Genomic DNA, 27726 nt, shown 5'->3' on the forward strand with positions numbered 1-27726 from the left:
TTTTATACAGTTGTCAGTCAGGCATCTAACTAACAAATTACACTCCAAAAGACCCCATGCTTCTGAAAAAATGACCCGGGCTTAAGCCCAGTAAGCCACCCCCCCGCTCCGCTGATGGTTGACTCCAAATCTCCCGAACACTATGTCGATTTGAGAATGCAAGACCGAAACAGCGAGACCAAGACCGAGACCAAAGTCAGTCGAGACCAAGACCACGTAAAAGTGGTCTCGAGACCAAGACCAGTCTCGAGACATCCAACTCTAGATAATATCTCTTGGGTGGTATGGGAACTCCTTGGTGTTCCCCTGGACAAGCTGGAGGAGGCAGCTAGGGCAGGGGTGGGCATTCTCAGTCCACGAGGGCCGGTGTCCCTGCAGGTTTTAGATCTCACCTTGGGTCAACACACCTGAATCACATGATTAGTTCGTTACCAGGCCTCTGAAGAACTTCAGGACAGGTTGAGGAGCTAATTTAGCCGTTTAAATCAGCTGTGTTGGTTCGAGGACACATCTAAAACCTGCAGGGACACCGGCCCTCGAAGCCTGGAGTTGCCCACCCCTGAGCTAGGGAGAGGGAGGTCTGGGCTTTTCTGCTTAGGTTGCTACCCGGCCCCAGAGAATCTGAAGAAAATGGATGGATGTATAGATGTTCCAGGTGTGTCGCCATGTGGGGAAAAATGCTTCAACACATGGTTGGGTTGGTAGTGTACCGGGGGCTTCTATTTAGGACTACGCTTCCTCCTCACCATCACTCAGCAATCATGTTTTCCCAACTGCTCGGGAAAATCCGATGGAAGAGAACTGACGGGGCCTCCGGAGCTACAAACAAGCTACATTTATAACAAGTATAGTTATTAGTAAAGTAGGCCAAGGGGTAACTAAACATCTGAGCAGGAAAGAGTAGGAGAGACAGGTGAAGAGCTAATGCTAAGCTAGCGAATCCCTAAAGACACAGTGACTGAACACTGTAAATATAATTAGTGGGTGATTCAACAGAGTGTGCTTTGGATAAAGCGCAGGAAGATTACACTATGAAATAAGACGTTATCTATAAGTTTTTAATTAAATTGGCTACACAGATAAGCAATGCAAAAATACCACTGTAAGATAGAACAGGAAGTGATACTCCAGACTGAGACAACACCAAGAAGTATTTTGAAATGACCTTGAGCAAGATACTGAACTCTGAGTCGCTACTGATAAATTTGTGCAAATGTGTGTCTGGTACTTAAGTATAAGAAAGAGCATTTACATGAATGTTTGTGCGACTGGCTAATAAGAATTTTGAGTGCTCAATTAGAGCACAAAAACACTGTATAAGTGCCAGTCTACTTGCCGTTTTTCTGCACCACCTTTAGTTTCCAAACCTACTACTGCACCCATTTGTGCTTAAAGGTTGAGAGGTTTTCAAAATTCAAACAAAATGTAACTGTACTATGAAGCTGTCTCCTCCTCAAATAATAATTATATAAATAGAAAAAGTTGGGACAAGCACAAAAACCTGGAATCCTGTTAACAAACAAGCAGAAAAACCAACGTCACTGGGGTAAAACGTGTTTGAAGATCAAATATGTACACAAAACTGACATTGGGTGATGCAAAATGGAGGGAAGAGGAAGCAATTTCTGTTTGGTATTATTGTCTATAGATAATAATATGCTTCAGAATATCATAACCATGAGAGCATGCTTATTTAATTATCTGCTTTGTGTGCTGAAGACCTTAAATTCTTTCAACCTATCTGCTCAGCCCCCGGCTTACTTTTCTACCTCCACTAGTTTCACAGAACAATCATGGAGACTAGTAAACACCAACATAGATATAGTACATCAAACTGTTCATCAAACTCAGATGTTCATGTGGTGTCTTAAAGAAATGCAGCAGCGTTTAAAGATTTCTCTCTGTTTGTTGTTTGACAGGCTCAAATGTGCCCATACCTGTGCAAAGGAACAAGTTGTTCTAGAAAAAGTAAGTAAATAAGCTCGGATGTTTTCGAATTTTGTTTACTTCATTATAATAGAAAATCATGTTCCTATACATTTATTTTACCAATTAAAGCTTTGTCAGGATAACTTTAGTGGAAACATTTGGTTTAAAACAAAAAACAATGAAATGTCATATATTTTAATTGATCAGGGTCAGAAGCATGTAGCTGGGATGAGTGAAAGGCATATAAACCAGAACACCAGACGAACACATCTCCTCAATTTACAGCCTGTGTTTGTGATTTTTTTGTGCAGATACTACATATGTGTAACATCTTCTTTCTGTTTCCACAGACAACCAAGAGATGGGAGAGATTGATGCAGCTTGAATTTTATGCTTTTCAAATTTGCCTGAAATAGCTTTGTTTAAAATGAGAAATGAAAATGTATCATTGTCTATACTTTTCACCTGTCCATTGACTTAATCCCAATCACGCTTGTGTAATTGCTAGTCAGCTGTATGAAATACTAAAAAATGAACAAAAATAAACATTCATTTTCATTTCTAGTAAGTTTGTTTCTTTATTCCACAAATCCTACAAGTCTACAGGTCAAAAATACACATTTAACAAGTAAAGATATGAACTCAGTCTTGTACTAGTATTTTCCTGACAAAAAGATATAAAACCAAAGGTTAATCTACTTAAGTAACAGTCAAACAGAGTGGAAATGGCTTTCAGTGAGAAAAACAATATTATTTTCCCAGTATTACTCTCCTCAAAGTAAGAGTAAGGCCAGTCAAAAGAGTAAGTGAAATGCACACCGCCTTCGCTCCATGTTGCTTTACTGTTGACTGAACTGCTAACTTGGGGTTTGCTCTCTCTGTTAGTACAAGAATTAATAATTGATCAACAAATTGATTTACTCTGACTTACAGAAACCTGGTTGCAGCAGGATGATTATATTAGTTTAAATAAATCAACCACCAATCATCAATCAAATGTGTTATGTACTGCTGTACTTTATTCACAATGAGTAAATAAGAATTTCATTAAAATGACTTTATTTTGGACTGTCACTTTAATTTTGTTTATACAGTACCAAATCCAAACAACAGTCGCCTCATGGTGCTTTATGTTTAAGATAAAGACCCTACAATAAACCCCAACAGTAAGATGAGCCCCTGTTAACAAGCACCTGGAGTCAGTGTGGAGGAAGAACTCCATTTTAACAGGAAGAAACCTCCAGCAGACCACGGCTTAGGGAGTGACAGCCGGTTTGAGGGGAGGACAAAGGGCAGAGAGGCAAATATTAACTTCATGTGGCCTACAGATTAGCTCGACAACAGTGCATAGAGGGCTTCATGGAATGGGTTTATATGGCCAAGCAGCTGCATCCAAGCCTTACAACATCAAGTGCAACACAAAACATCAGATGCAGTGTTGTAAAGCATCATTGTGAGGGGCGCTTTTTGTTAGGAGCTGGGCTCTGTCTTAGATCCAGTGAACTAGTGTTGGTGTGAGGGTCTTGGGGTTTGGGGTCTGGGATGCAGGGGGCCTGCAAGGAGTATGGAGCACCAGTGCCCGGAGTCGCCAGTTTCATGGTTTGGTCTCTCCATGCGCAGGGGGGGTCCACGCCTCCGCAGGGGGGTCCACGCCTCCTCGGATGCACTATCATGTGGAGCGAGCTGGCCCATGTTGGGAGGTACGATCTGCGCTTTAGGGAATCTCAGGAACCTCAAGGACCTTTGGGGGAAGCAAAATCCCACACCTAAGCAGCAGGCGTGGGGCATTTTGGGTAGGTTAGGGGCAGCTTGTCTTGTCCTTTCTTTGTGTGTGGATAACTGGCATGGGATGCAGCACATGGAAATCTGCAGCAGTGCAAGGCTGTTGTTACAGCCCTTCTAGGTAAACACAGTTCAAGTGCTGCAGTAGAGAAAACCTGACAAAATTGCACGGCAAAAAAAAAAGAAATAAATAGAGAGCAACTTTCCCCTGGCTGCTACACACCTATCTTTCATTAAAAAATGTAAACCATTATGTGACTCACAATTCAAATCATGTAATTTTATTTATAGAAAATAACATTTTTATTTCTTTAAATAAAGAAAGTTTTAACAAAGCTAACACAATAGCTCGATGATAAGCATAAACTTGTTGCCGTCACATTACGCAGCACATTTTAGGAGAGCTGGTCTGGGAGTTTGCCTTCTGTCGGATGAACTCTGGATAACAAACCAGAAGAGGAAAACAGAGAAAAGAAAAAAAAGTAGACACATTCCAGTGAACAAACAGAAAAACAGTCTTACGGCATTATTGGTCTTTCTGTGGAGAAATATTGTTAACTAATATTGTATGACTGTTAAAACTGACAAATAGTCTGACCAGTGAAAGGAAGTGACCTCCCTGATTAGCTCACCTGCCAAATCTGTCCGGGAGATTTCCACCAACCCCTCATAGAGGCTTTTGGTAGGGTTTTCTCCAGCTACGAGCACTCCATGAAGCCAGATTAACAGCATCCGGTGACCATGATCTTTGAAGCTTTTCTTACCTTCAATTTAGATTTATATCAAGCATTATCCATCTGAACTTTTAGTTAAACACAGTCACTGTAGACAGTTCTTATACCATCAGAACATTTATAGAATCACAGTAACTAACTAGTTCATATAGTCCACTGGGTCTGTATTGTAACCACAGACCAGCGTTAAGCAAGCGAGGTACTTGGCCAGTAAGCAAAGCTGAATGACATCCTGATATCTTACATTTTAAGTGCTCCAACAAAATGAAACAATATTTTATTTTATATAATTTAATATTTTATTTAAAGTTCAACTTTAAATTAAAAAAAAGGTTCAACAGGTTAAAAGTCAAATAGAGTTTAAAAGCAAGGTGTCAAAGATCTGGCATTTGGAATTAAAGAAAAAAGCTGTGCCCAGAATGTAACTCTTGCAACAGTGTACAAAAGCTGAAAAACTTATTACAATCCATGTTGCAAACTGCTGTCATCTTGGAGAGACTGCTCTTGGTTGGAGGACCAATCTACCCAAAGAGAAAGATTAGCAATTATATCCAACTATGTCCAACAAGGACAAGTGTGGGTTTGGATGGACGGAGGTACAGTATCTACCATTCAGGAGGAGGGCAATCTGGTGGGCAGTTTAGCCAAGTTATTGGCCAGTAGTTGGATGGGACCGGCCCCTTCTTGGGATCCTTGGGGATCAGGACAGCCTTCGGTTAGACATTCCGGGTGGGTCTCAACCATTAGCACCTGGTTCATTTGTGCTGCAGGATGCTAATGGAGTTAGCTTGTTAGCTTCCCTATCCAGTAGGTGTTAAACATGGCAGGGAATGGTGCTGTCCAATCCCTCTGCTTGACATGTCTGCCACTGTGATGGTTACTGGATCCTTTCAGGGAGGTTGTTGCAGTCTGCTCTTAGATCCACTAGGCACTGAGCATTTCTGTTATGTGTTGCATCCTTCTTACATATACTCTTCAGTATTGCTCTGTCTCCAGCGTTGGCGGGGCTGTTCTCATTTTGTTCTGCTGCCATTCAGACTATACTTTGGGTAGTTCAGTGGAGAACATCTGGTTTATTCTCCTGGCTTTTATCTCTCTGGTTAACCAAGATTCAGGTATCAGGTATAGGCAGTTGTAGTTGTGCTTCAGGTCATCATTATAAGACAAGATATTGTATGATAATAGACGTTTTTCTACAAAAAAAGTGATGTTGTAAAAAAACCAAAAGAAAAACAACACCATCTGCTCTCTGAAATATTAAGGATTAAGCATCCATTTACTCATGTCAGACTATCCATATATTCTAAATAGATCTGTAGTTCATTTGTTGTAGTAGAATTGTAGAAAGAATTCTTGATCTGGGTTAAAATTGACCTAGACCAGAGTTAATCACCTCAGGTACTCAGAATGCTGTAGAGTGAATCAGTCAGTGCCAAATTTGAGAATTTATTTTCAATAAAATCACTGGACCCATGAAACAGTGCTTCTATGGTTCTGGACATTACAGGCCTTATATTACAGTTTTTCAAACTTGTATGATTTCCTGTGTAAAGATTTATATATATATATATATATGAAAAAACCCAACAAGTACAAAAAAGGTAATAAAAATAGCAATAAAACTGTCAATAATTTTTTTAGGAACTCAGCACTGCTCACCTGTCCACTGTTGTTCTATAGCTTGTATATGTGCTTCACTAAAGTCCCAATGCTGAGCGAGAATCTTCCACTCCCCATAACACAGATGCTTTGTGGCGAGGGTCCATAAGACAGAACGGAAGTGCTGTGTCTCTGGCTGATGGTCCTGTTTGAAGCTCAGAGGTCTTCTTACCTGCTCACATCCCCCGTGATCCTGAATTCAACAGGGAGAAAGTTTTGTGAGTCGTTCGAAGTTAAAAGGATGTTATCACGTTTTATGCATATGATGTACAAAGAAAACAAACTCTCAGTACCTCTTACTTTTAAAACTAGCACAAAGAATTTACAAGATACTTAGCTGGTTTGTTAAATACCTTCTCCAGGAACAAAAGGCAGTACACAGCTGTTTTACACCTTAAGCTTCACACTCCCTTGCTACCTCCAAAAGTCATTTCCTTCTGAACCTAATACGTGGTTTTGTCATCTAGCAAGAACTGCAATCAAGCATTTGCAATAACTAATAAAAAAAGCACTTGGGACAATTGTGTTGGTGACAGCTTTTGTTATAATATCAATAATATTCATATGAATATGGGATACTGTTACATGTTTGCACAGACTTTTGTGGAATATGGAGACACTCCTGGCATTATATGAGCAAAGTGAGACTCATTTTTTAGGGTTGGTGGACAATGGCGTGTCCAGCGGGGTGGCCTGGGGGGGCACAGGCCACCCCCCAAACCAGACTGGCCACCCCAGGTGCCACCCCAAAGGCAAAACAATAAAATTCAATCAAATATCAAATGTCCGATTATGTTTTCACGGTGACGCTCAGATATCCGAGTGTAAGTGAAAGCAGCATCGGCTTCTGCGCTATGCGCATCACGTTAGCAAAGGTAGGAGAGCGAAGCACGAAAGATGGCACTGCAGGAAACAATTTTTCGGTGAAAGAAAATGAGGACAGAATAAATGTCCCGGTAAGTAATATTAAGTTTGTTGAGTTTAGTAAACTTCGGTGAAATTAGAATACCAAGGAAAAAAAATAACACTTAAAGAATTATTGCAGCTGTGGAATATTTCAGACAGTATGCTACTGAGTGGAGCTAACATACGAGTTATGAGTTATAAGATATAATCTAAGTCGTAACATTGCTGTATGGAGCTGCAAATTTGGTTGCAGGTTAACATAGCTGGACTGGCCATCGGGCATACCGGGCATATCCCCAGTGACTTATTTTTTATTTTTTTTGTAATGGCATGAACAATGAGAGGTGGTGGATTGGCCAGATGCAGGTCGATGTGTAGCAATAACTCCGTTGTTTGGTGGTGGCTATGACGGGGCTTCCACAGAGGCAACAGGTGGATGAGGGAAGGGGAGGCAGTAGGAGAGACCCGAAGCAGCCACCAGTCCGAGTGTCAGGTGAACTGAACTTCAGGTAAGAAGTTATGACCTGCAGTCTATCTGGGTCAGATATAAACCAAGTTTAGGTGGAGTTTATTTTCATGTTGCTGACTTTTTACTGTCAGTTGCAATAACTCATACTGCGTTCTAGCCAGCTTGGAGTTTTTATACAGCTGGGTGGGTGCTATGATGTTACTGATAGTGAACTTTATTTTATTCATAAGGTTAGTAGAGTTGCCAACGGCTCCTTAAAAAAATGGAATGGTCCCTCATTCAGAGAAAATATTACGCGTTTCGTATTGAGCTGAGAAGAGACGCAGTTTGTCCCGAACTTCAGCTAGAATGGAAAAAGACACAAAGCTGGATTTATTCTGTCGTTACGCTGCACAGCTGCCTCTTCTCTCATTCTCTCCCCCTCCCTCTCCTGTTGCTACTTCAATCATGAAACTGATCAATGATCAGCTGATCGGCTTTTCTCTCTTGTTTGTTTATCGCCCACTTTGTGCCAGAAAGAGGAAACCAGCGGATGTCGCGCTAAACAACAGCAGCACGTTTAAGCTTGATCGGCTGTTGTTAGAATGTATTTAATATTAATTTCTAGTATCAGCTGATGTTTGCTGGAGCCACAGCTGTAAAGCTGCTGGTCATGATGTCTGTTTAGATATGTGGTGAGAGGGAAACATGAAGATGAAACCAGGAGATGTCCTTACTGAATCATCAGAGCTGAACAGGTGATGGAGAAACAGGTTTACCTTTTAGGTGACATGAATGAGTTGAAGGGAAGTTATGAACTGTTTCTGAGAGATAAATAACACCAGGATCCTTTTTTATGTAGCTGACAGCTGGTAACTGTGCAGGGGCGGGTCTAGCAAAGTTTTGCCAGGGGGCCAGGTAGGGCATTAACAGGGAAAGGTGGGCACAAAGAAATACTTTTCTTTCTTATTCTCATTTAAAATACCTAGTTTTTATTAAATAATTATCTAAATCTTACAACCAAAGTTTTTATCTGACGTAAAATGTATAGAAATCATACATATACCAACAAGACTGTACATCACTGTCACAACAGCATTTGTTTTCATTCAAAGTCTTTATGGCTTTACTACCTGGTGGGTCGGTCTGTAGTAAAAATGCCCAATTTTTTTGTCCCAGTCCAGCCCTGCAGGTTAATACTGGCAGTGTCACCATGCCAGCTGACTGTATTTTATCATCAGCCAGTGTTGTTCTTTATCAATATTACCAAAGTTTACCATAAGGCAGCATAGAAAGTATTTACTTGCTTTCAGGTTTTATTCAAATGTTAGTCTTTTCATTTGTTTCCCCACTTTTTTCCTGTTTCAAAATCAAACACCAGTTTGTGAGAAGATTATCTTCTTTTTTTAACAGGCAGATAAAGTTTTGCATTGGCATTGGCTAATTTGTCAATTGTTTGTTACAAATGTTCATATTTTAATATTCAAAAATGTTTTTGCCCAAAACATATGTGCACTACATGTCAGTAAAAATACTATGCAAATATTGATGTCCTTGAATGCTGAGTAAACACTGACAAAGCACTGATTGTATCTCTTGTACTTTATCAACGCAGTATCTAAAAACTTTGCACCGTAGTGGTTAAAATCTCATTCTAATAAAAGTTAAAAGTGCATTTGGTTATTAGGTTTATAGGATTATTGAATTATGGTTAAGGGTTGGTAGAATTTTTTTTTTAAACATTATCTGCCAATTAAATCTGCCACCCTTCTCCAAATCTGTGCCCCTACCTGGCCCCCCCAACAAAAATTTTCTAGACACGCCACTGTTGGTGGAGATGAGTGTGAAGATCCAAACAATCCCTGTCAGTGATGGAGAAGCTTTGATGAAAATATTTGGTAAAAAGTTCACCAGCATGAAGGAAATGAAGTTTCAAACTTTCCTTAGGAGGAGCCCAGCACGCCTGCTTAAAGAAAAGTGAGTGTGGCGATGTGGATGCTTGCAGCGACTGCTGTATAGAGGCCATCCTGCTACACATGAAACACATCAGAGTCATAACTGTTATTTTAGTCACGTGTTTGTTTATTATCCTTATTGTTTTATCTGGGACTGTTTGCAGACATCTCAGAGAGAGGAGACACCAGCATCTGAACAGAGACTCAAACCAGCAACCTGCAGCTCCCTGCTTGGCTGCTCCAGTTTTCTCCTCACTCATGTTGCCCACCAGTGATTTCTAGCTGCCCACCCACACAGCAGGCTAGAATATGCGCTGAGCCTCAGCACCAATACTTGGACATGTTTTCTTTATTAAATAATGAACCAGACCCCAAAAGTAAACAGCTGTTATTGCTAGGCAACGGGAGCAGCCTTTGGCGATGCAGCACCTGACATTCCTGACCATGTGGGCGGAGCATGCATGAAATGGAATGTTCAGTAGAACTGTGCAACACAAGCACTTAGTTCCAGCATGTTTCATTGTATCCAGACACAGCTAGAGACACATCTACAGCAGCATCTCTGTGCAGGACAAACGACAGTTGACGAAGAAACATCGAAAACTTCACTTCACTCCTCTACAAAACGTTGGCTCCTTTGTTTAAAAGGCCAAAATGAATCGAGGGAGAACGAGAAGAGGATCGGCGAGTGCTTCACCTCACAATTCAGTACAGCTGATTAACCTGCAAGAAGAACTTCAAATGATACAGGCTGAAAATATCAAATTAAAAGAAGAGGCAGAAAAATCAAGAGGAGAAGCTAAAGATTCAAAGTTTGAAACTGATGTAGTATTGCAGGAATTACTGCATGTGGGCCTCAAACTTAAAGGAGAGAAAATGGGAAAACAACAGGCAGAAAAGGAGAATGAAAAGATGAAGAAAGAACTGTTGGAAGCTCAAAAAGCATTGGAGGAAGAGAAAAGCACAGCACAAGAAGCCAACAATAAATATCAAACTGCAAAGAAGGAGGCAGGAAATGTGATGCAGGAATTACAGGAGGTGCAGGAAGCTTTTGAAGAGGGAAAAAAGAAAATGCAGTTGGCAACACAAGACGCTGCAAATGTAACGGCTGAAGCTGAAACACTAAGAAAGGAATTACTGCATGTAAAGCAACAACTTGAAGAGGAGAAAAGACGTAAAGATGAGGCAGAAAATGAGATTGAAAATTTGAAGAAAGAATTGTTGGAAGCTCAAAAAGTGTTGGAGGAAGAGAAAATGAAAATACAGGAAGCAAAGAAAGAAATGGAAGATACAAAGAGTCACAATGAAAACATGAAGAAGGAACTGATGAAAGTACAAGAAGAACTTGCAGAAGAGAAAATTGAGGTGAAGGTATTCAAGAAAGAAATGACGGTGACCAAGAAAGACTGCAAAGACGCACTGAAAGAAATGCGAAAGCACAAAAAGGAAGCTAAAGAGCTCCTCAAACACAAAGGGAAACTGGCCAAACAGCAGCTGAAAGAAAAATTTAAAGATGCCGAGGAGCAGCTCAACAAGACCTTAAACGAACTGAAGGCAAAAGAAAAAGAAAAGCAAGCTGAGGACAGGAGGGGATTCTGGAGCAGACTGCTGAGGAAGAACTGACTCAGCAGCATCAATAGTTTCTTCCTCCTAATGTTAAAATCTCCACCTTTCTTTCACCCCATCCTTCTTCTTGGGACGTTTGCTTGTTTTTTAAAAACTGAAACACACAAATAAAATTGCCATAACTTGACCTCATGTTGCCTGCTTCTTTTCTTGTGTGTCTGTGGATGTAAAACAGTAACACACTTTCTGCTCTGTGTCTTTAATTGTAAATAAATGCAATATGTTTTCATTTTAAAATGCAGTGCAAAAAACTTCTGCTCTGAATCTTTTTTTTAGCAAAAAGCTTTTTGTTGGCTGTTGTGGAAGTTTTCCATTTAAATAAAGCCTGCAGACGAGCGGTGAGCGGTAGCTAACATTCTTTAATCAAACACACAAAGAACAGACAACCAAGCTTGATGAAGTCCCTGCATGACCGCGGGACAGACGGTCAGCAGAGTCTGAGCCCAGCATGGCTCTCAGTTAAATACCTTCTCCAGGAACAAAAGGCAGTACACAGCTGTTTCACACTCCCTTGCTGCCTCCCAGAGTCCTCAAAGACACAAAAGACTCTTCCTGTGGAGTCGTCTGCTTCCCCCAACTTCCTTACTACACCCCCACCATTTGTCTTACTGTATGAGTGTGAGACATGTTAAAATCCAGTGGCACCAAGGCATCATACAATAAAATAATGTGATTAATACATAAGTAAAAGAAATTCCTTTACATGCCCCTTCCTGATTTCTTATGTTTTAACATGTTTGTTATGTTACGCCCCAGTCTAGGGGTACAGGAACGCAACACAAGTTTGAAAGAATTGCCCCGCCCTGGTCCCCAAAACCATACACAAAGGGAAACCAATTTCTTAGTGAATCGTGATTTATTTTTCTGCACTGCAAAAATGAAGCTCCGGGGTGAACAAAGGCCAAAATAACAAACAAAACAAGCTAAGTCAGGAGGAGGTGTTATCTACAACCCTATGTGAAATCAAATATCAAACAAAAGACAAGCGCTACACCTAACTCCCTAACTGAAATAAACAGGAGAAAACAGTGCAAGGAAAAACAATAAGGCAGCTCACCCCTTCTGTTGCAGTGCTATTTACAAGGCTATTTACAATGAAAACTAATGTACACACTATATACAAAACTCCAAAAAAGTCGCACAAAGTCACAGGCACAAAAGTCTCAGGTTTTGGAGGCCAGGGTCAGGTCTGCTGCTGCTGTCAGTGGCTGCCCCGGGACAACTGCTGGTGAGGGATTTGAAGAAGATCACATGGCCAGGGGACCAATCAGCAGCCGTCAGCTCATCCACTCCGGGACCTGCAAAGACTTAAAGGAACAGACAACAACAGCCACCAAAACAGATTATGGACAGGGCCATAACACCCCCCTTCCCAAGACCAAACATCTCCCCTAAAGATGTTTGGCGCTTAGGGGTTCCGAAAACCACGTGACAGCGCATCTGCCAGTACATTCTCTGTCCCTTTCTTGTGATGGATCTCCAGATTGAAATCTTGTACTAAGAGGGACCATCTCATGAGCCTTTGGTTAGAATTTTGCATTCGGGTCAAAAACACGAGGGGGTTGTGGTCTGTGTAAACAATGACAGGTGCTGAACTGGAACCGACATAGACCTCGAAATGCTGTAGAGCAAGCAATAGAGAGAGGGCTTCTTTTTCAATGGTGCTGTATTTCTGTTGGTGGGAGTTGAATTTTTTCGAAAAGTAACCAATTGGGTGATCAACACCCTGTCTATCCTCCTGCAACAGTACCGCACCTGCACCGTTGGCGCTGGCATCCACCTCAAGTTTAAACGGATGTGTGAAAACAGGAGCGGCAAGTACTGGTGTGCTGCAGAGGAGAGCTTTGGCAGACTCAAAAGCATTCTGGCATGTGGGGGACCATACAAATGGTTTTGACACACTTGTGAGACTGGTGAGAGGTGCAACTACATCTGCAAAATTCTTACAGAAGCCACGATAATAGCCGGCCATACCAAGGAACCGGCGAAGCTCACGTCTAGTGCGAGGCACAGGGAAATCTAGGATAGCCTGGATTTTAGCCAGCAGGGGGCGCACCTGTCCCTGACCCACCTGCTTCCCTAGATAAGTCACAGTGGCCTTACCAAAGTCACATTTGGCAAGATTTAGGGTAAGGGATGCCTCTTTTAATCTTTCAAAAATCTCCGTGAGTGTTCCAAGGTGATCTGACCAAGTCTCTGAATAGGCTACAATGTCGTCTAAGTACACTTCACAGTTTGTGACACCACCTAAGACAATGTGCATAAGGCGTTGGAATGTGGCAGGGGCATTTCGAAGGCCAAAAGGCATGACGGTGTATTGGAGGAAGTGATCAGGAGTGACAAAAGCAGAAATTTCAGATGCACGCGGAGTGAGGGGAACTTGCCAATAACCCTTTAATAAATCCAGTTTGGTGACAAACTTTGCGGAGCCAACCCTATCCACACAATCTTCCATGCGGGGAAGAGGGTAGGAGTCGGGTTTGGTCACACTGTTCACCTTGCGAAAATCACTACAAAAACGTGGAGTTTTGTCTTCCTTCGGCACAAGAAGGCATGGGGAACTCCAGGCACTCGAACTAGGGACAGCAAGACCATTTTCCAGCAAGTAGGAAACTTCTTGCTGAAAAAGTGCACGTTTGGTAGGGTTCACACGATAAGCGTGTTGTTTGATCGGAGGGTGGTCACCTACATCTATGTCATGTTCGAGGACAGTAGTGCGAGACGGAGTGTCAGCAAACAGAGATGGGTAAGTATTGATCAGAGAACACACATCGGTCTGGGCAGCCTCATCTAAATGTTTTAGGTGGGAATTCAACTTATCCAATACTTCAGAGTTTCTGAGTCGGGAGCAACCCTCAGCACAAACGAAAGCTAAGCCATCACTTTCTGGGCTATACTGAGACGGGGATGCTGGCACAACTACCGACACGGCAGACAGCGCAGCGGGGGATGAGGAGGAGTTTACACCTGCATCACGAACAAAATAAGGCTTCATCAGATTAACATGACACACACGACGCTTTCTCCTACGGTCTGGGGTACCTATAACATAATCTGTGTCACTCAGTTTCTCTTGGACAGTATAGGGCCCACAGAACTTTGCCTGGAGAGAGGATCCAGGAACGGGTAGGAGAGTCAACACTTTGTCACCCACTTCAAATTTTCTCTGCACGGACTTTTTGTCGAATTTCCTTTTCATTTTTTCCTGAGACGCGGAAAGAGCCTCGCGTGCAATTTCGCATGCTTTATGCAGACGCTCCCTAAAACAACTTACGTAATCTAATACGTTCTGCTCGGGGGTAGCTGTGTCGGACAGATATCTCTCTTTAACCAGCCGCAGGGGACCACGCACTGTGTGTCCAAACACCAGCTCTGCGGGACTGAAACCCGTGGACTCCTGCACACTCTCCCTCACCGCTAGAAGGAGAAGTGGCAGACCTTCGTCCCACTCTCTTCCTGACTCGAGACAGAACTTCCTCATCATGGTTTTCAAAGTCTGGTGGAAACGCTCAAGAGCACCCTGTGATTCGGGGTGGTACGCACTGGACTTTTGATGCTTGATGGATAGCGATTTTAAGACTTGAACGAATATCTTGGACATGAAGTTAGACCCTTGGTCTGTTTGAACTGATTTAGGCAAACCGAAAAGGGAGAAAAAGTTTACTAATGCTCTGACAATGGCTTTGACTTTGATAGTGCGTAACGGAATAGCCTCGGGGAAGCGTGTGGCGGCGCACATTAAAGTCAAGAGGTACTGATGTCCTGACTTGGTTTTTGGAAGCGGACCTACACAATCGATGATTATGTGCTCAAATGGTTCGCCTAAGGCTGGGATTGGATGCAATGGAGCAGGAGGAATAACCTGGTTGGGTTTTCCGCTGACCTGGCAAACGTGGCAAGAGCGGCAATATTTGGTCACATCAGTCTTCAAACCTGGCCAGAAAAAGTGACGCAGAATACGAAGGTAGGTCTTCCTAATTCCTAAATGTCCAGAGAAACTGTCATGTGCTAGGCTGAGTACTTGGTGTCGGAAATTTTGCGGTACAACTGCTTGTTGAAATACGTTCCAGCCAAGATCACTAGAGGAGGGAGGATGCCATTTGCGCATTAACACATCATTTTCAATGCTGTAGACACGGGGATTCTGATCGCTTGAATTTGAGGCAAGTAAACATTTGGCCAAAGTCGGGTCATTCTGTTGCGCATGAATAAAATCTGTTTTGTTTACCTCAAAAGACAGGTCAGGTGTAGCGGGTAGCAGTTTATCAGACACACATTTTTCAGCTTTTTCCACAGGCAGTTCGGCTTTCTCAGGAACAGCTTCAGAACATAGAAAAGAGTCAGACAAGTCAACATCACCATATTTACGCTTGTGGGCGCGTGTGACAACACAGGCAGGAAAAACAGAGGGCAGACTGTCAGCAGCAGACTCGGAAACAAAATCAAAATCATCGACGGGGTTTTCAATTACTTCAGGGATCGGGAAAACTTTCCCTTTGGCTAGATCATTCCCCAGAATCATAGTAACCCCCTGCACGGGCAAGCGAGCGCGCACCCCCACTTTATGTTACGCCCCAGTCTAGGGGTACAGGAACGCAACACAAGTTTGAAAGAATTGCCCCGCCCTGGTCCCCAAAACCATACACAAAGGGAAACCAATTTCTTAGTGAATCGTGATTTATTTTTCTGCACTGCAAAAATGAAGCTCCGGGGTGAACAAAGGCCAAAATAACAAACAAAACAAGCTAAGTCAGGAGGAGGTGTTATCTACAACCCTATGTGAAATCAAATATCAAACAAAAGACAAGCGCTACACCTAACTCCCTAACTGAAATAAACAGGAGAAAACAGTGCAAGGAAAAACAATAAGGCAGCTCACCCCTTCTGTTGCAGTGCTATTTACAAGGCTATTTACAATGAAAACTAATGTACACACTATATACAAAACTCCAAAAAAGTCGCACAAAGTCACAGGCACAAAAGTCTCAGGTTTTGGAGGCCAGGGTCAGGTCTGCTGCTGCTGTCAGTGGCTGCCCCGGGACAACTGCTGGTGAGGGATTTGAAGAAGATCACATGGCCAGGGGACCAATCAGCAGCCGTCAGCTCATCCACTCCGGGACCTGCAAAGACTTAAAGGAACAGACAACAACAGCCACCAAAACAGATTATGGACAGGGCCATAACAGTTACACTTACATGTTTCCAATTTCAAATGTTAACACAGATGTTCAGAGTAAATACAGATTGTAGTTTTTCAAATGATGATTTAATTTAGTTTGGGGAAACAGCTCCAACTTTACCTCATGTAGAAAAAGTCATTTCCTTCTAAACCTAATACGTGGTTTTGTCATCTAGCAAGAACTGCAATCAAGCATTTGCAATAACTAATAAAAAAAAGCACTTGTGACAATTGTGTTGGTGACAGCTTTTGTTATAATATCAATAATATTCATATGAATATGGGATACTGTTACATGTTTGCACAGACTTTTGTGGAATATGGAGACACTCCTGGCATTATATGAGCAAAGTGAGACTCATTTTTTAGGGTTGGTGGAGATGAGTGTGAAGATCCAAACAATCCCTGTCAGTGATGGAGAAGCTTTGATGAAAATATTTGGTAAAAAGTTCACCAGCATGAAGGAAATGAAGTTTCAAACTTTCCTTAGGAGGAGCCCAGCACGCCTGCTTAAAGAAAAGTGAGTGTGGCGATGTGGATGCTTGCAGCGACTGCTGTATAGAGGCCATCCTGCTACACATGAAACACATCAGAGTCATAACTGTTATTTTAGTCACGTGTTTGTTTATTATCCTTATTGTTTTATCTGGGACTGTTTGCAGACATCTCAGAGAGAGGAGACACCAGCATCTGAACAGAGACTCAAACCAGCAACCTGCAGCTCCCTGCTTGGCTGCTCCAGTTTTCTCCTCACTCATGTTGCCCACCAGTGATTTCTAGCTGCCCACCCACACAGCAGGCTAGAATATGCGCTGAGCCTCAGCACCCAATACTTGGAGATGTTTTCTTTATTAAATAATGAACCAGACCCCAAAAGTAAACAGCTGTCATTGCTAGGCAACGGGAGCAGCCTTTGGCGATGCAGCACCTGACATTCCTGACCATGTGGGCGGAGCATGCATGAAATGGAATGTTCAGTAGAACTGTGCAACACAAGCACTTAGTTCCAGCATGTTTCATTGTATTCAGACACAGCTAGAGACACATCTACAGCAGCATCTCTGTGCAGGACAAACGACAGTTGACGAAGAAACATCGAAAACTTCACTTCACTCCTCTACAAAACGTTGGCTCCTTTGTTTAAAAGGCCAAAATGAATCGAGGGAGAACGAGAAGAGGATCGGCGAGTGCTTCACCTCACAATTCAGTACAGCTGATTAACCTGCAAGAAGAACTTCAAATGATACAGGCTGAAAATATCAAATTAAAAGAAGAGGCAGAAAAATCAAGAGGAGAAGCTAAAGATTCAAAGTTTGAAACTGATGTAGTATTGCAGGAATTACTGCATGTGGGTCTCAAACTTAAAGGAGAGAAAATGGGAAAACAACAGGCAGAAAAGGAGAATGAAAAGATGAAGAAAGAACTGTTGGAAGCTCAAAAAGCATTGGAGGAAGAGAAAAGCACAGCACAAGAAGCCAACAATAAATATCAAACTGCAAAGAAGGAGGCAGGAAATGTGATGCAGGAATTACAGGAGGTGCAGGAAGCTTTTGAAGAGGGAAAAAAGAAAATGCAGTTGGCAACACAAGACGCTGCAAATGTAACAGCTGAAGCTGAAACACTAAGGAAGGAATTACTGCATGTAAAGCAACAACTTGAAGAGGAGAAAAGACGTAAAGATGAGGCAGAAAATGAGATTGAAAATTTGAAGAAAGAATTGTTGGAAGCTCAAAAAGTGTTGGAGGAAGAGAAAATGAAAATACAGGAAGCAAAGAAAGAAATGGAAGATACAAAGAGTCACACTGAAAACATGAAGAAGGAACTGATGAAAGTGCAAGAAGAACTTGCAGAAGAGAAAATTGAGGTGAAGGTATTCAAGAAAGAAATGACGGTGACCAAGAAAGACTGCAAAGACGCACTGAAAGAAATGCGAAAGCACAAAAAGGAAGCTAAAGAGCTCCTCAAACACAAAGGGAAACTGGCCAAACAGCAGCTGAAAGAAAAATTTAAAGATGCCGAGGAGCAGCTCAACAAGACCTTAAACGAACTGAAGGCAAAAGAAAAAGAAAAGCAAGCTGAGGACAGGAGGGGATTCTGGAGCAGACTGCTGAGAAAGAACTGACTCAGCAGCATCAATAGTTTCTTCCCCCTCTCTCCACCTTTCTTTCACCCCATCCTTCTTTTTGGGACGTTTGCTTGTTTTTTAAAAACTGAAACACACAAATAAAATTGCCATAACTTGACCTCATGTTGCCTGCTTCTTTTCTTGTGTGTCTGTGGATGTAAAACAGTAACACACTTTCTGCTCTGTGTCTTTAATTGTAAATAAATGCAATATGTTTTCATTTTAAAATGCAGTGCAAAAAACTTCTGCTCTGAATCTTTTTTTTAGCAAAAAGCTTTTTGTTGGCTGTTGTGGAAGTTTTCCATTTAAATAAAGCCTGCAGACGAGCGGTGAGCGGTAGCTAACATTCTTTAATCAAACACACAAAGAACAGACAACCGAGCTTGATGAAGTCCCTGCATGACCGCGGGACAGACGGTCAGCAGAGTCTGAGCCCAGCATGGCTCTCAGTTAAATATCTCCAGGAACAAAAGGCAGTACACAGCTGTTTCACACCTTAAGGTTCACACTCCCTTGCTGCCTCCCAGAGTCCTCAAAGAGACAAAAGACTCTTCCTGTGGAGTCGTCTGCTTCCCCCAACTTCCTTACTACACCCCCACCATTTGTCTTACTGTATGAGTGTGAGACATGTTAAAATCCAGTGGCACCAAGGCATCATACAATAAAATAATGTGATTAATACATAAGTAAAAGAAATTCCTATACATGCCCCTTCCTGATTTCTTATGTTTTAACATGTTTGTTACACTTACATGTTTCCAATTTCAAATGTTAACACAGATGTTCAGAGTAAATACAGATTGTAGTTTTTCAAATGATGATTTAATTTAGTTTGGGGAAACAGCTCCAACTTTACCTCATGTAGAAAAAGTCATTTCCTTCTAAACCTAATACGTGGTTTTGTCATCTAGCAAGAACTGCAATCAAGCATTTGCAATAACTAATAAAAAAAAGCACTTGTGACAATTGTGTTGGTGACAGCTTTTGTTATAATATCAATAATATTCATATGAATATGGGATACTGTTACATGTTTGCACAGACTTTTGTGGAATATGGAGACACTCCTGGCATTATATGAGCAAAGTGAGACTCATTTTTTAGGGTTGGTGGAGATGAGTGTGAAGATCCAAACAATCCCTGTCAGTGATGGAGAAGCTTTGATGAAAATATTTGGTAAAAAGTTCACCAGCATGAAGGAAATGAAGTTTCAAACTTTGCTTAGGAGGAGCCCAGCACGCCTGCTTAAAGAAAAGTGAGTGTGGCGATGTGGATGCTTGCAGCGACTGCTGTATAGAGGCCATCCTGCTACACATGAAACACATCAGAGTCATAACTGTTATTTTAGTCACGTGTTTGTTTATTATCCTTATTGTTTTATCTGGGACTGTTTGCAGACATCTCAGAGAGAGGAGACACCAGCATCTGAACAGAGACTCAAACCAGCAACCTGCAGCTCCCTGCTTGGCTGCTCCAGTTTTCTCCTCACTCATGTTGCCCACCAGTGATTTCTAGCTGCCCACCCACACAGCAGGCTAGAATATGCGCTGAGCCTCAGCACCCAATACTTGGACATGTTTTCTTTATTAAATAATGAACCAGACCCCAAAAGTAAACAGCTGTTATTGCTAGGCAACGGGAGCAGCCTTTGGCGATGCAGCACCTGACATTCCTGACCATGTGGGCGGAGCATGCATGAAATGGAATGTTCAGTAGAACTGTGCAACACAAGCACTTAGTTCCAGCATGTTTCATTGTATCCAGACACAGCTAGAGACACATCTACAGCAGCATCTCTGTGCAGGACAAACGACAGTTGACGAAGAAACATCGAAAACTTCACTTCACTCCTCTACAAAACGTTGGCTCCTTTGTTTAAAAGGCCAAAATGAATCGAGGGAGAACGAGAAGAGGATCGGCGAGTGCTTCACCTCACAATTCAGTACAGCTGATTAACCTGCAAGAAGAACTTCAAATGATACAGGCTGAAAATATCAAATTAAAAGAAGAGGCAGAAAAATCAAGAGGAGAAGCTAAAGATTCAAAGTTTGAAACTGATGTAGTATTGCAGGAATTACTGCATGTGAGTCTCAAACTTAAAGGAGAGAAAATGGGAAAACAACAGGCAGAAAAGGAGAATGAAAAGATGAAGAAAGAACTGTTGGAAGCTCAAAAAGCATTGGAGGAAGAGAAAAGCACAGCACAAGAAGCCAACAATAAATATCAAACTGCAAAGAAGGAGGCAGGAAATGTGATGCAGGAATTACAGGAGGTGCAGGAAGCTTTTGAAGAGGGAAAAAAGAAAATGCAGTTGGCAACTCAAGACGCTGCAAATGTAACAGCTGAAGCTGAAACACTAAGGAAGGAATTACTGCATGTAAAGCAACAACTTGAAGAGGAGAAAAGACGTAAAGATGAGGCAGAAAATGAGATTGAAAATTTGAAGAAAGAATTGTTGGAAGCTCAAAAAGTGTTGGAGGAAGAGAAAATGAAAATACAGGAAGCAAAGAAAGAAATGGAAGATACAAAGAGTCACACTGAAAACATGAAGAAGAACTGATGAAAGTACAAGAAGAACTTGCAGAAGAGAAAATTGAGGTGAAGGTATTCAAGAAAGAAATGACGGTGACCAAGAAAGACTGCAAAGACGCACTGAAAGAAATGCGAAAGCACAAAAAGGAAGCTAAAGAGCTCCTCAAACACAAAGGGAAACTGGCCAAACAGCAGCTGAAAGAAAAATTTAAAGATGCCGAGGAGCAGCTCAACAAGACCTTAAACGAACTGAAGGCAAAAGAAAAAGAAAAGCAAGCTGAGGACAGGAGGGGATTCTGGAGCAGACTGCTGAGAAAGAACTGACTCAGCAGCATCAATAGTTTCTTCCTCCTAATGTTAAAATCTCCACCTTTCTTTCACCCCATCCTTCTTCTTGGGACGTTTGCTTGTTTTTTAAAAACTGAAATGCACAAATAAAATTGCCATAACTTGACCTCATGTTGCCTGCTTCTTTTCTTGTGTGTCTGTGGATGTAAAACAGTAACACACTTTCTGCTCTGTGTCTTTAATTGTAAATAAATGCAATATGTTTTCATTTTAAAATGCAGTGCAAAAAACTTCTGCTCTGAATCTTTTTTTTAGCAAAAAGCTTTTTGTTGGCTGTTGTGGAAGTTTTCCATTTAAATAAAGCCTGCAGACGAGCGGTGAGCGGTAGCTAACATTCTTTAATCAAACACACAAAGAACAGACAACCAAGCTTGATGAAGTCCCTGCATGACCGCGGGACAGACGGTCAGCAGAGTCTGAGCCCAGCATGGCTCTCAGTTAAATATCTCCAGGAACAAAAGGCAGTACACAGCTGTTTCACACTCCCTTGCTGCCTCCCAGAGTCCTCAAAGACACAAAAGACTCTTCCTGTGGAGTCGTCTGCTTCCCCCAACTTCCTTACTACACCCCCACCATTTGTCTTACTGTATGAGTGTGAGACATGTTAAAATCCAGTGGCACCAAAGCATCATACAATAAAATAATGTGATTAATACATAAGTAAAAGAAATTCCTTTACATGCCCCTTCCTGATTTCTTATGTTTTAAGCATCTTGGAGACCTAGTCATAGTGTATGCTCTGAGTTGTTCTCGTTCTTTATAACTATGCCTGTATGCCAGGATTTTTTTTTATTACAAAATCCAAAACAATTAATATGTATATAATGTGAAAAACTCAACAGGACATGGGTGCTGATATGCTGGAAAAGAGTGAAAATGTATTTATCGAATATGAGCACAGATTTCATATAAGGAGAGTGTATTTAGTATTAATATAGCGTTAGCAACACTTACCTTCTCCCATTTAGAAAAACGGTCAGCTTTAATTATCATGTCCACCAGGACGACATGGTTTCCTCTTGCTGCCACTTCCAGACATGTTTTTCCCTGCTGTGTACATTAGATGGCCAGAAAAGCATTGCTTTGTTAGAAGACACAGCTATGAGTGTCATAGATCTGAATCTATACTAAAACAGTTATCATGATGCTGTGCTACAAGATTAACTTTGTCCGGACAAAGAAAAAGTGAACTACGCATCAAGGTTTCAAATGGTGTGAAAAAAGATAAATATTCTACTTAAGACTAGCGTAACAAAGATCTTAATTAATATGATATAGAAGGATCAATGCACCAACTGAAAACTGTTTTTATTTGTTAGTGTACAATGTGAAATACACAGCTCAAAAAAGTAAAGGAACACTTGATCATCAACCACAAGTTAAACTTTACGGATATCAAGCTGTCGTCTTCGGAAGTGTAAGTGAATCAATTAATTTCACCTTTTTTTGGTGCAAATCAAACAGGTGTACTGAAGACGTTCCAAGACAAACCTTACTGTGTTATAGCACCACTAGAGGGGGTTGCCCTACTTTACTAAGGAGGTGGCAGATGACATCAACAGGATGTACAGCGTTGGTAGGGAGGCATTACAGTATTCACATGCAGGTAAAGGGGGTGTGAGTGTGTATATGGGTGTGTGTGGTCATACAGGAATGCAAGTAAATACGTTATCCTCCGACACACCTCTCATCTGTGCAGAACTGCGCTGAACACGTTCCCAACCGGAAGTACAGATACCGAGGTGCATCATGGGTAACGTAGTATAAACAGTTACAATGAACAAGCGGACTTTTAACAACTGTAGTAGTTGGGGGAGTCTCGTAGTGGGTGTGTGAGTATAGTGTGGCAGCCATTACATGCTTGTGTGTCTGTTCTGAGAGAAACCATACCTTTGTAACGGGCTGGCGCCGGTGACTACCCATCTCCGCACATGTACGTACGGACAGAGTAGAGCCGTGGAGACTTGGCTTGTATGGTCTTATGTTGCTAACATCAAATAAATGTGTTGTTCGATTTAACTGACTGACTTTGAGTTATCCAGCTAACCTCCACACCACATGCTCGCTGGACCTGCTAGCTGTTCTTCCTCGCCAAACTGCTCTTACAGTTCCAAGACAATCTCCATAAAGTAAATGATTCTGCAGGTGATGGGACAGACCATTATTCTCTCCTAGAATTGCTTTTTGATATCCTCGTCAGTACTGGTTTGATGAGAGAGTACCTGCAGCACATCCAGGTTACACTGTGGCCATGTCCACACTGAGACGCCGTTTTCGGTGAAGGAAAACGCAGCGTTTTGAAAACGCTATCCAAAGCCGTTTTCGTGTTGCAGTGTGGACAGCGAATCCCGAGCCTTTTCAAAAACGATGACACATTTTAGTGATGTGATGCAGTCATGTGACCAATCAAACTAAGATAGCGGAGGGCATTATACAGCGTTTGTTTTGTTTGCTCTCAGTTTTGACAGCGCTATTAAAGATTAATATCAGTCTGTACGTGCTCCAGAGCTTTTCTTCAAATTCTTTAACTCTCACTCGCTTTTGCAACTTTGTACTTTTGTGTTACTCGCAGCAACAACTCCAGCTCATTGTTAGTCCATTTAAAAAACTCGGTGCTTTTCCTCAACATTTGCCGCGACGTTTCAAAGAGCCGGAAAAGTAAATAAATGGCAGACGGAAATGAGGCAGGCCGAATCTTCTTGCGTTTCACGCATGCGCAGGACTGGAACGGAAGCGTTTTCGGCTGTTTCAATGTGGACGCACAACTCTGTGAAAACGACTGAAAACGATAGTGTGGACGAGGAGCGTTTTCAGACAAAAACGCCATTTTCAAATTTTAGTGTGGACGTAGCCTGTGTTTCCCAGCACAGTCTGAAGAGTGAGGAGCAGATAGTAGGAGACAGGCCAGAGCTGAAAGTTCATCGCAGTGTGAATGCTAGATAGAATTGCGTGTATGCAGGTTTGAATTGGTAAATTATGTTGTGTAAAGCTCCTTTATCATTAACCATGCTAGCCAACAGTACCCTTACTGCTGGGATGAAATCCTCAGAGCTTGTCTTAATGCACTCGGTCCTGGGTTTGTGTTGCAGGGCAATACCCAGTGACCTGGCAATTATATAATGATGAAGACACTGATGTCACTGCCTGGCCCTCATGTTTCACACACCTGAATCCCTCATCCAAATCTGGGAGGAGATCCCCCCACCACCATCCACCATCTCATCCAGCCTTCAAAAGGCTGATGATTATGGTTTTCACTGACCTTTGTGACCCCTGACCCCTTCTTGTTTTCAATGAATTTCAAAACGTACGTCAAAGTAACATGAATATTTTTTAAGGTCTGATGTGTGACTTTAGTACTCCATTTATTGTTTTGAGCAGTGTACATAATATTCTGTGTGAAGCTGTGTGTGGTACCTTATCAGTTAGACTGAGACTAACTCTAGAAATCAGCATCATCTCAGCCAGGTCATGCCAGCCATGTTCTGAGGCAATGTGTAGTGCGGTCTGCTGCCTCTGTCGCCCACATGACAGACAACCATTAAGTAAAATTACTGTATTATAGGACATTTTATTATGCATTGTGTTCATGTGGCTGTGGAACTTTGTACTTACAATGTCAGTGGCATTCAGGTTGCTGCCAGCATCGATAAGCAATCGTACAACTTTTGTGTGATTGTTGAAAACAGCCAGGTGGAGTGGTGTGCAGTGTTGCTGTTTCAAAGAGAAACAGGTATTAAAAAGCTGCTCTCTATGATATTAACTTTTAAAACGTTTACAAGTGTTTACTGCCTAATTTTAGATTTCTTCTTCATTTTATGCACCAAAATGCTAACATGCTAACATACCACTGTGTAAGAATACCCATATGGAAAAGATATATATAAATCTTATAAAGCTTTGTGTTATGTGAAACTTGTGTGAAAAGCATACAAGAGTGAAAACAGATATAAGATCCTTTGATAAATTATATAAATGAAACTTGTTTTGGATACTTACTAAAACAATATATGAAAGTAATGAGAAAGTGGCCACTTTCATGAGTAAATCATATAAGCCTTATATGAAGTAAGCCAAATCTTATGCAAGTCTTTTATAAATTTCTTCTATTTCTTTTGCATATGGGTACTTTAAAAGAATTATCATAATTATTTTTTTCCGGAGATAGCTAACAGTGCTTACATTGTTTATAGCATCTACATTGATTCCTGCCTTCAGCAGCAAGCTGGCCTCTCTGTCATGACCATGCTGTGCCACATAATGGAGAGCATTCATTTTTCTCTACAGACAGAAGATAAATATTAATTCATGAAAATAACACTGCCAACCCACTCTTGAATTGCATATTTAAGTAAACAAGCATACATTAGTTTGTGCATTGACATTACAGCCAGAATCCAGCAGAAGTCTAACGCATTCATAGTGACCTCCGTCAGCTGCCGTGTGCAATGGTGTGAGATCATCCTACAACAACACAATACAACAGGTACAATCAAGGTCAAAGGTTTTTACAGTTTAAAGCTTATTATTCACAAGCATGAAGAAATGTGTTTTTTCAGGTTCAAAATGCTTGAGTGATCCCAAGAGTTTGGTGAGTAGGAATCATTTTTGCTTAGAAGGGTCTTGCAAGGCCAACAGGTCCTGGGTCAAAGGGCCAGGCTACTTGAAACTAGAGAAATCGCTGTGATTAGGAGTCAGCTACCTCACCCAGTTTACTGAGGAAACCACATAAACTAACATTACTAATAGTTTTTCCCCATGCTGTGAAAGTTCTTTTATTTTTTGGCAAATTCAAATCTGGTCTTCCTGTTCTTGAGCGTAACCAGTGGTGTACACCTTGTTGTAAACTGTCTGAGCTGGCTAGTATATTCCTTCTGGTTGAAAATGTCCCAAATGTTATTTTGGCTCCTCATAAAACTTTTTAATCTCTCTCTGATATGTTTATTTAGTTTTTCATTTAATGATGGCTTCTGTTGCTTCATCAACATCTCCTTAAAACTCATATTAAGTGTTCCAGTAAACAGCTACCCAATGCCAAGTGTAAATGGTTGTCTGCCTCTCTGTGTTAGCACTGTAACAGATTGGCAGACTGTTCAAGGTATACCCTGCATCTCTCCCCATGGAGGTGAGATAGGCTCCAGCCCATCAATGACCCTGAATGGGTGAGTGGATGGCTAAAAAGAAAACAAGAAAAATGCTTCAGTGGCAGGACCCACTGATTGATAGGATTCACCCTTCTTTAAGGTTCTGGACATCATAAGGCTGCTCTGGTCTGCAACACAACACACAGTTAGGTACACAAGTGTTTTGGCAATTACAATTTCTGTAATTTGTTCAATCTTAGCCTTCGCTTGTGTCAGCATCTCTTTGGACCTCATACAAAGGGTTTCACTGGACATCTACTAAATGTAAGTTCAACACTTATCTCTATATCTCTGCTTAATTACTGATAGAATAATTATGGGAAAAGTCTTAAATGGCCACAAAACTGCTTGGCTGCCATGTATCCAAATGCTTTTGAGCCTCAAAGGTTTAAAAGAGTATAAAAATTTCTATAATTCCTAAACAATTAATGCAACACTTCTGTTAAACCCTTTATAACAACCCTGTTTCCTGCACCCTGTCCAGAGGTGCTGGATCTGGGGGGCATCCGTTCATCTGGGTCTATGGCTTGCAAAGCCTTGCTCCCTGTGGGACGCTGTTCTTGATGGTGGGATTGGTTTGGGATGGCAGAATGGGTGGCTTCAGGGGTGGGCACACGGTTGTCATAGAGATGTATGGGCTCTTTACGCTTTACTAGTCCCTAAGGACCCCAAAGCGCTTTACATATCCTGTCACACACACATTCACACACTGGTAATGGCAGCTACGGTGTAGCCACAGCCACCCTGGGGCGCACTGACAGAGGCGAGGCTGCCGGACACTGGCGCCACCGGGCCCTCTGACCATCACCAGTAGGCAACGGGTGAAGTGTCTTGCCCAAGGACACAACGACCGAGACTGTCCAAGCCGGGGCTCGAACCGGCAACCTTCTGATTACAAGGCGAACTCCCAACTCTTGAGCCACGATCGCCCCAATTGTTCTGATACTCCTGATACATACGGGATCACTAAGGGTTTTTGCTTAGCCGATCCAGGAAAGAAGGATTGCTTAGCCGATCCTTCTTTCCTGGATCGGCTGGAGCTTTTTTAGGTGCCTTGGATGAGTGACAAAACATTTCTTCCACTGAAAACACTACATCCAGATGAACAGAATCAACTTTTTGAAATTTCCTTACCTGGATGCTGGCCTTCCTCATGAGTTTATCCAACCTCTTCCTCTCAGCTGCAGATAAACTGCTGCTCCAACAAACCACACTGTAAAAAATGACAGATGCCACCACAGAGTCATAGAAGGTCTTTAAAAGCGCTCCCTGGACTCCAAATGACCTCAGCCGCCTCAGCAGGTAGCGTCTGCTCTGACCCTTCCTGTAAAGAGCATCAGTGTTGTGACTCCAGTCCAG

At 41.8% G+C, this 27726-nt stretch overlaps 1 protein-coding gene across 1 annotated transcript; it reads right to left on the reverse strand.

The window, feature by feature from the left end:
• Window positions 1-2481: 2481 nt before the first annotated feature.
• On the reverse strand, window positions 2482-25740 carry LOC145428700 (ankyrin repeat and death domain-containing protein 1A-like). The gene is made up of 8 exons (XM_080301261.1): window positions 25589-25740; window positions 25406-25504; window positions 24839-24937; window positions 24641-24739; window positions 22178-22273; window positions 6105-6297; window positions 4344-4475; window positions 2482-4149 (listed from the first exon to the last, which is right to left on the reverse strand). The coding sequence occupies exons 2-8, from the start codon at window positions 25496-25498 to the stop codon at window positions 4088-4090; spliced, it is 774 nt and encodes a 257-aa protein (XP_080157387.1). The 5' UTR covers window positions 25499-25504; window positions 25589-25740; the 3' UTR covers window positions 2482-4087.
• Between the last annotated feature and the right edge of the window lie 1986 nt (window positions 25741-27726).

This window comes from Astatotilapia calliptera, chromosome 1 (genome assembly GCF_964374335.1).
Source record: "Astatotilapia calliptera chromosome 1, fAstCal68.1, whole genome shotgun sequence".
In the NCBI taxonomy this organism is placed as follows: Eukaryota; Metazoa; Chordata; class Actinopteri; order Cichliformes; family Cichlidae; genus Astatotilapia; species Astatotilapia calliptera.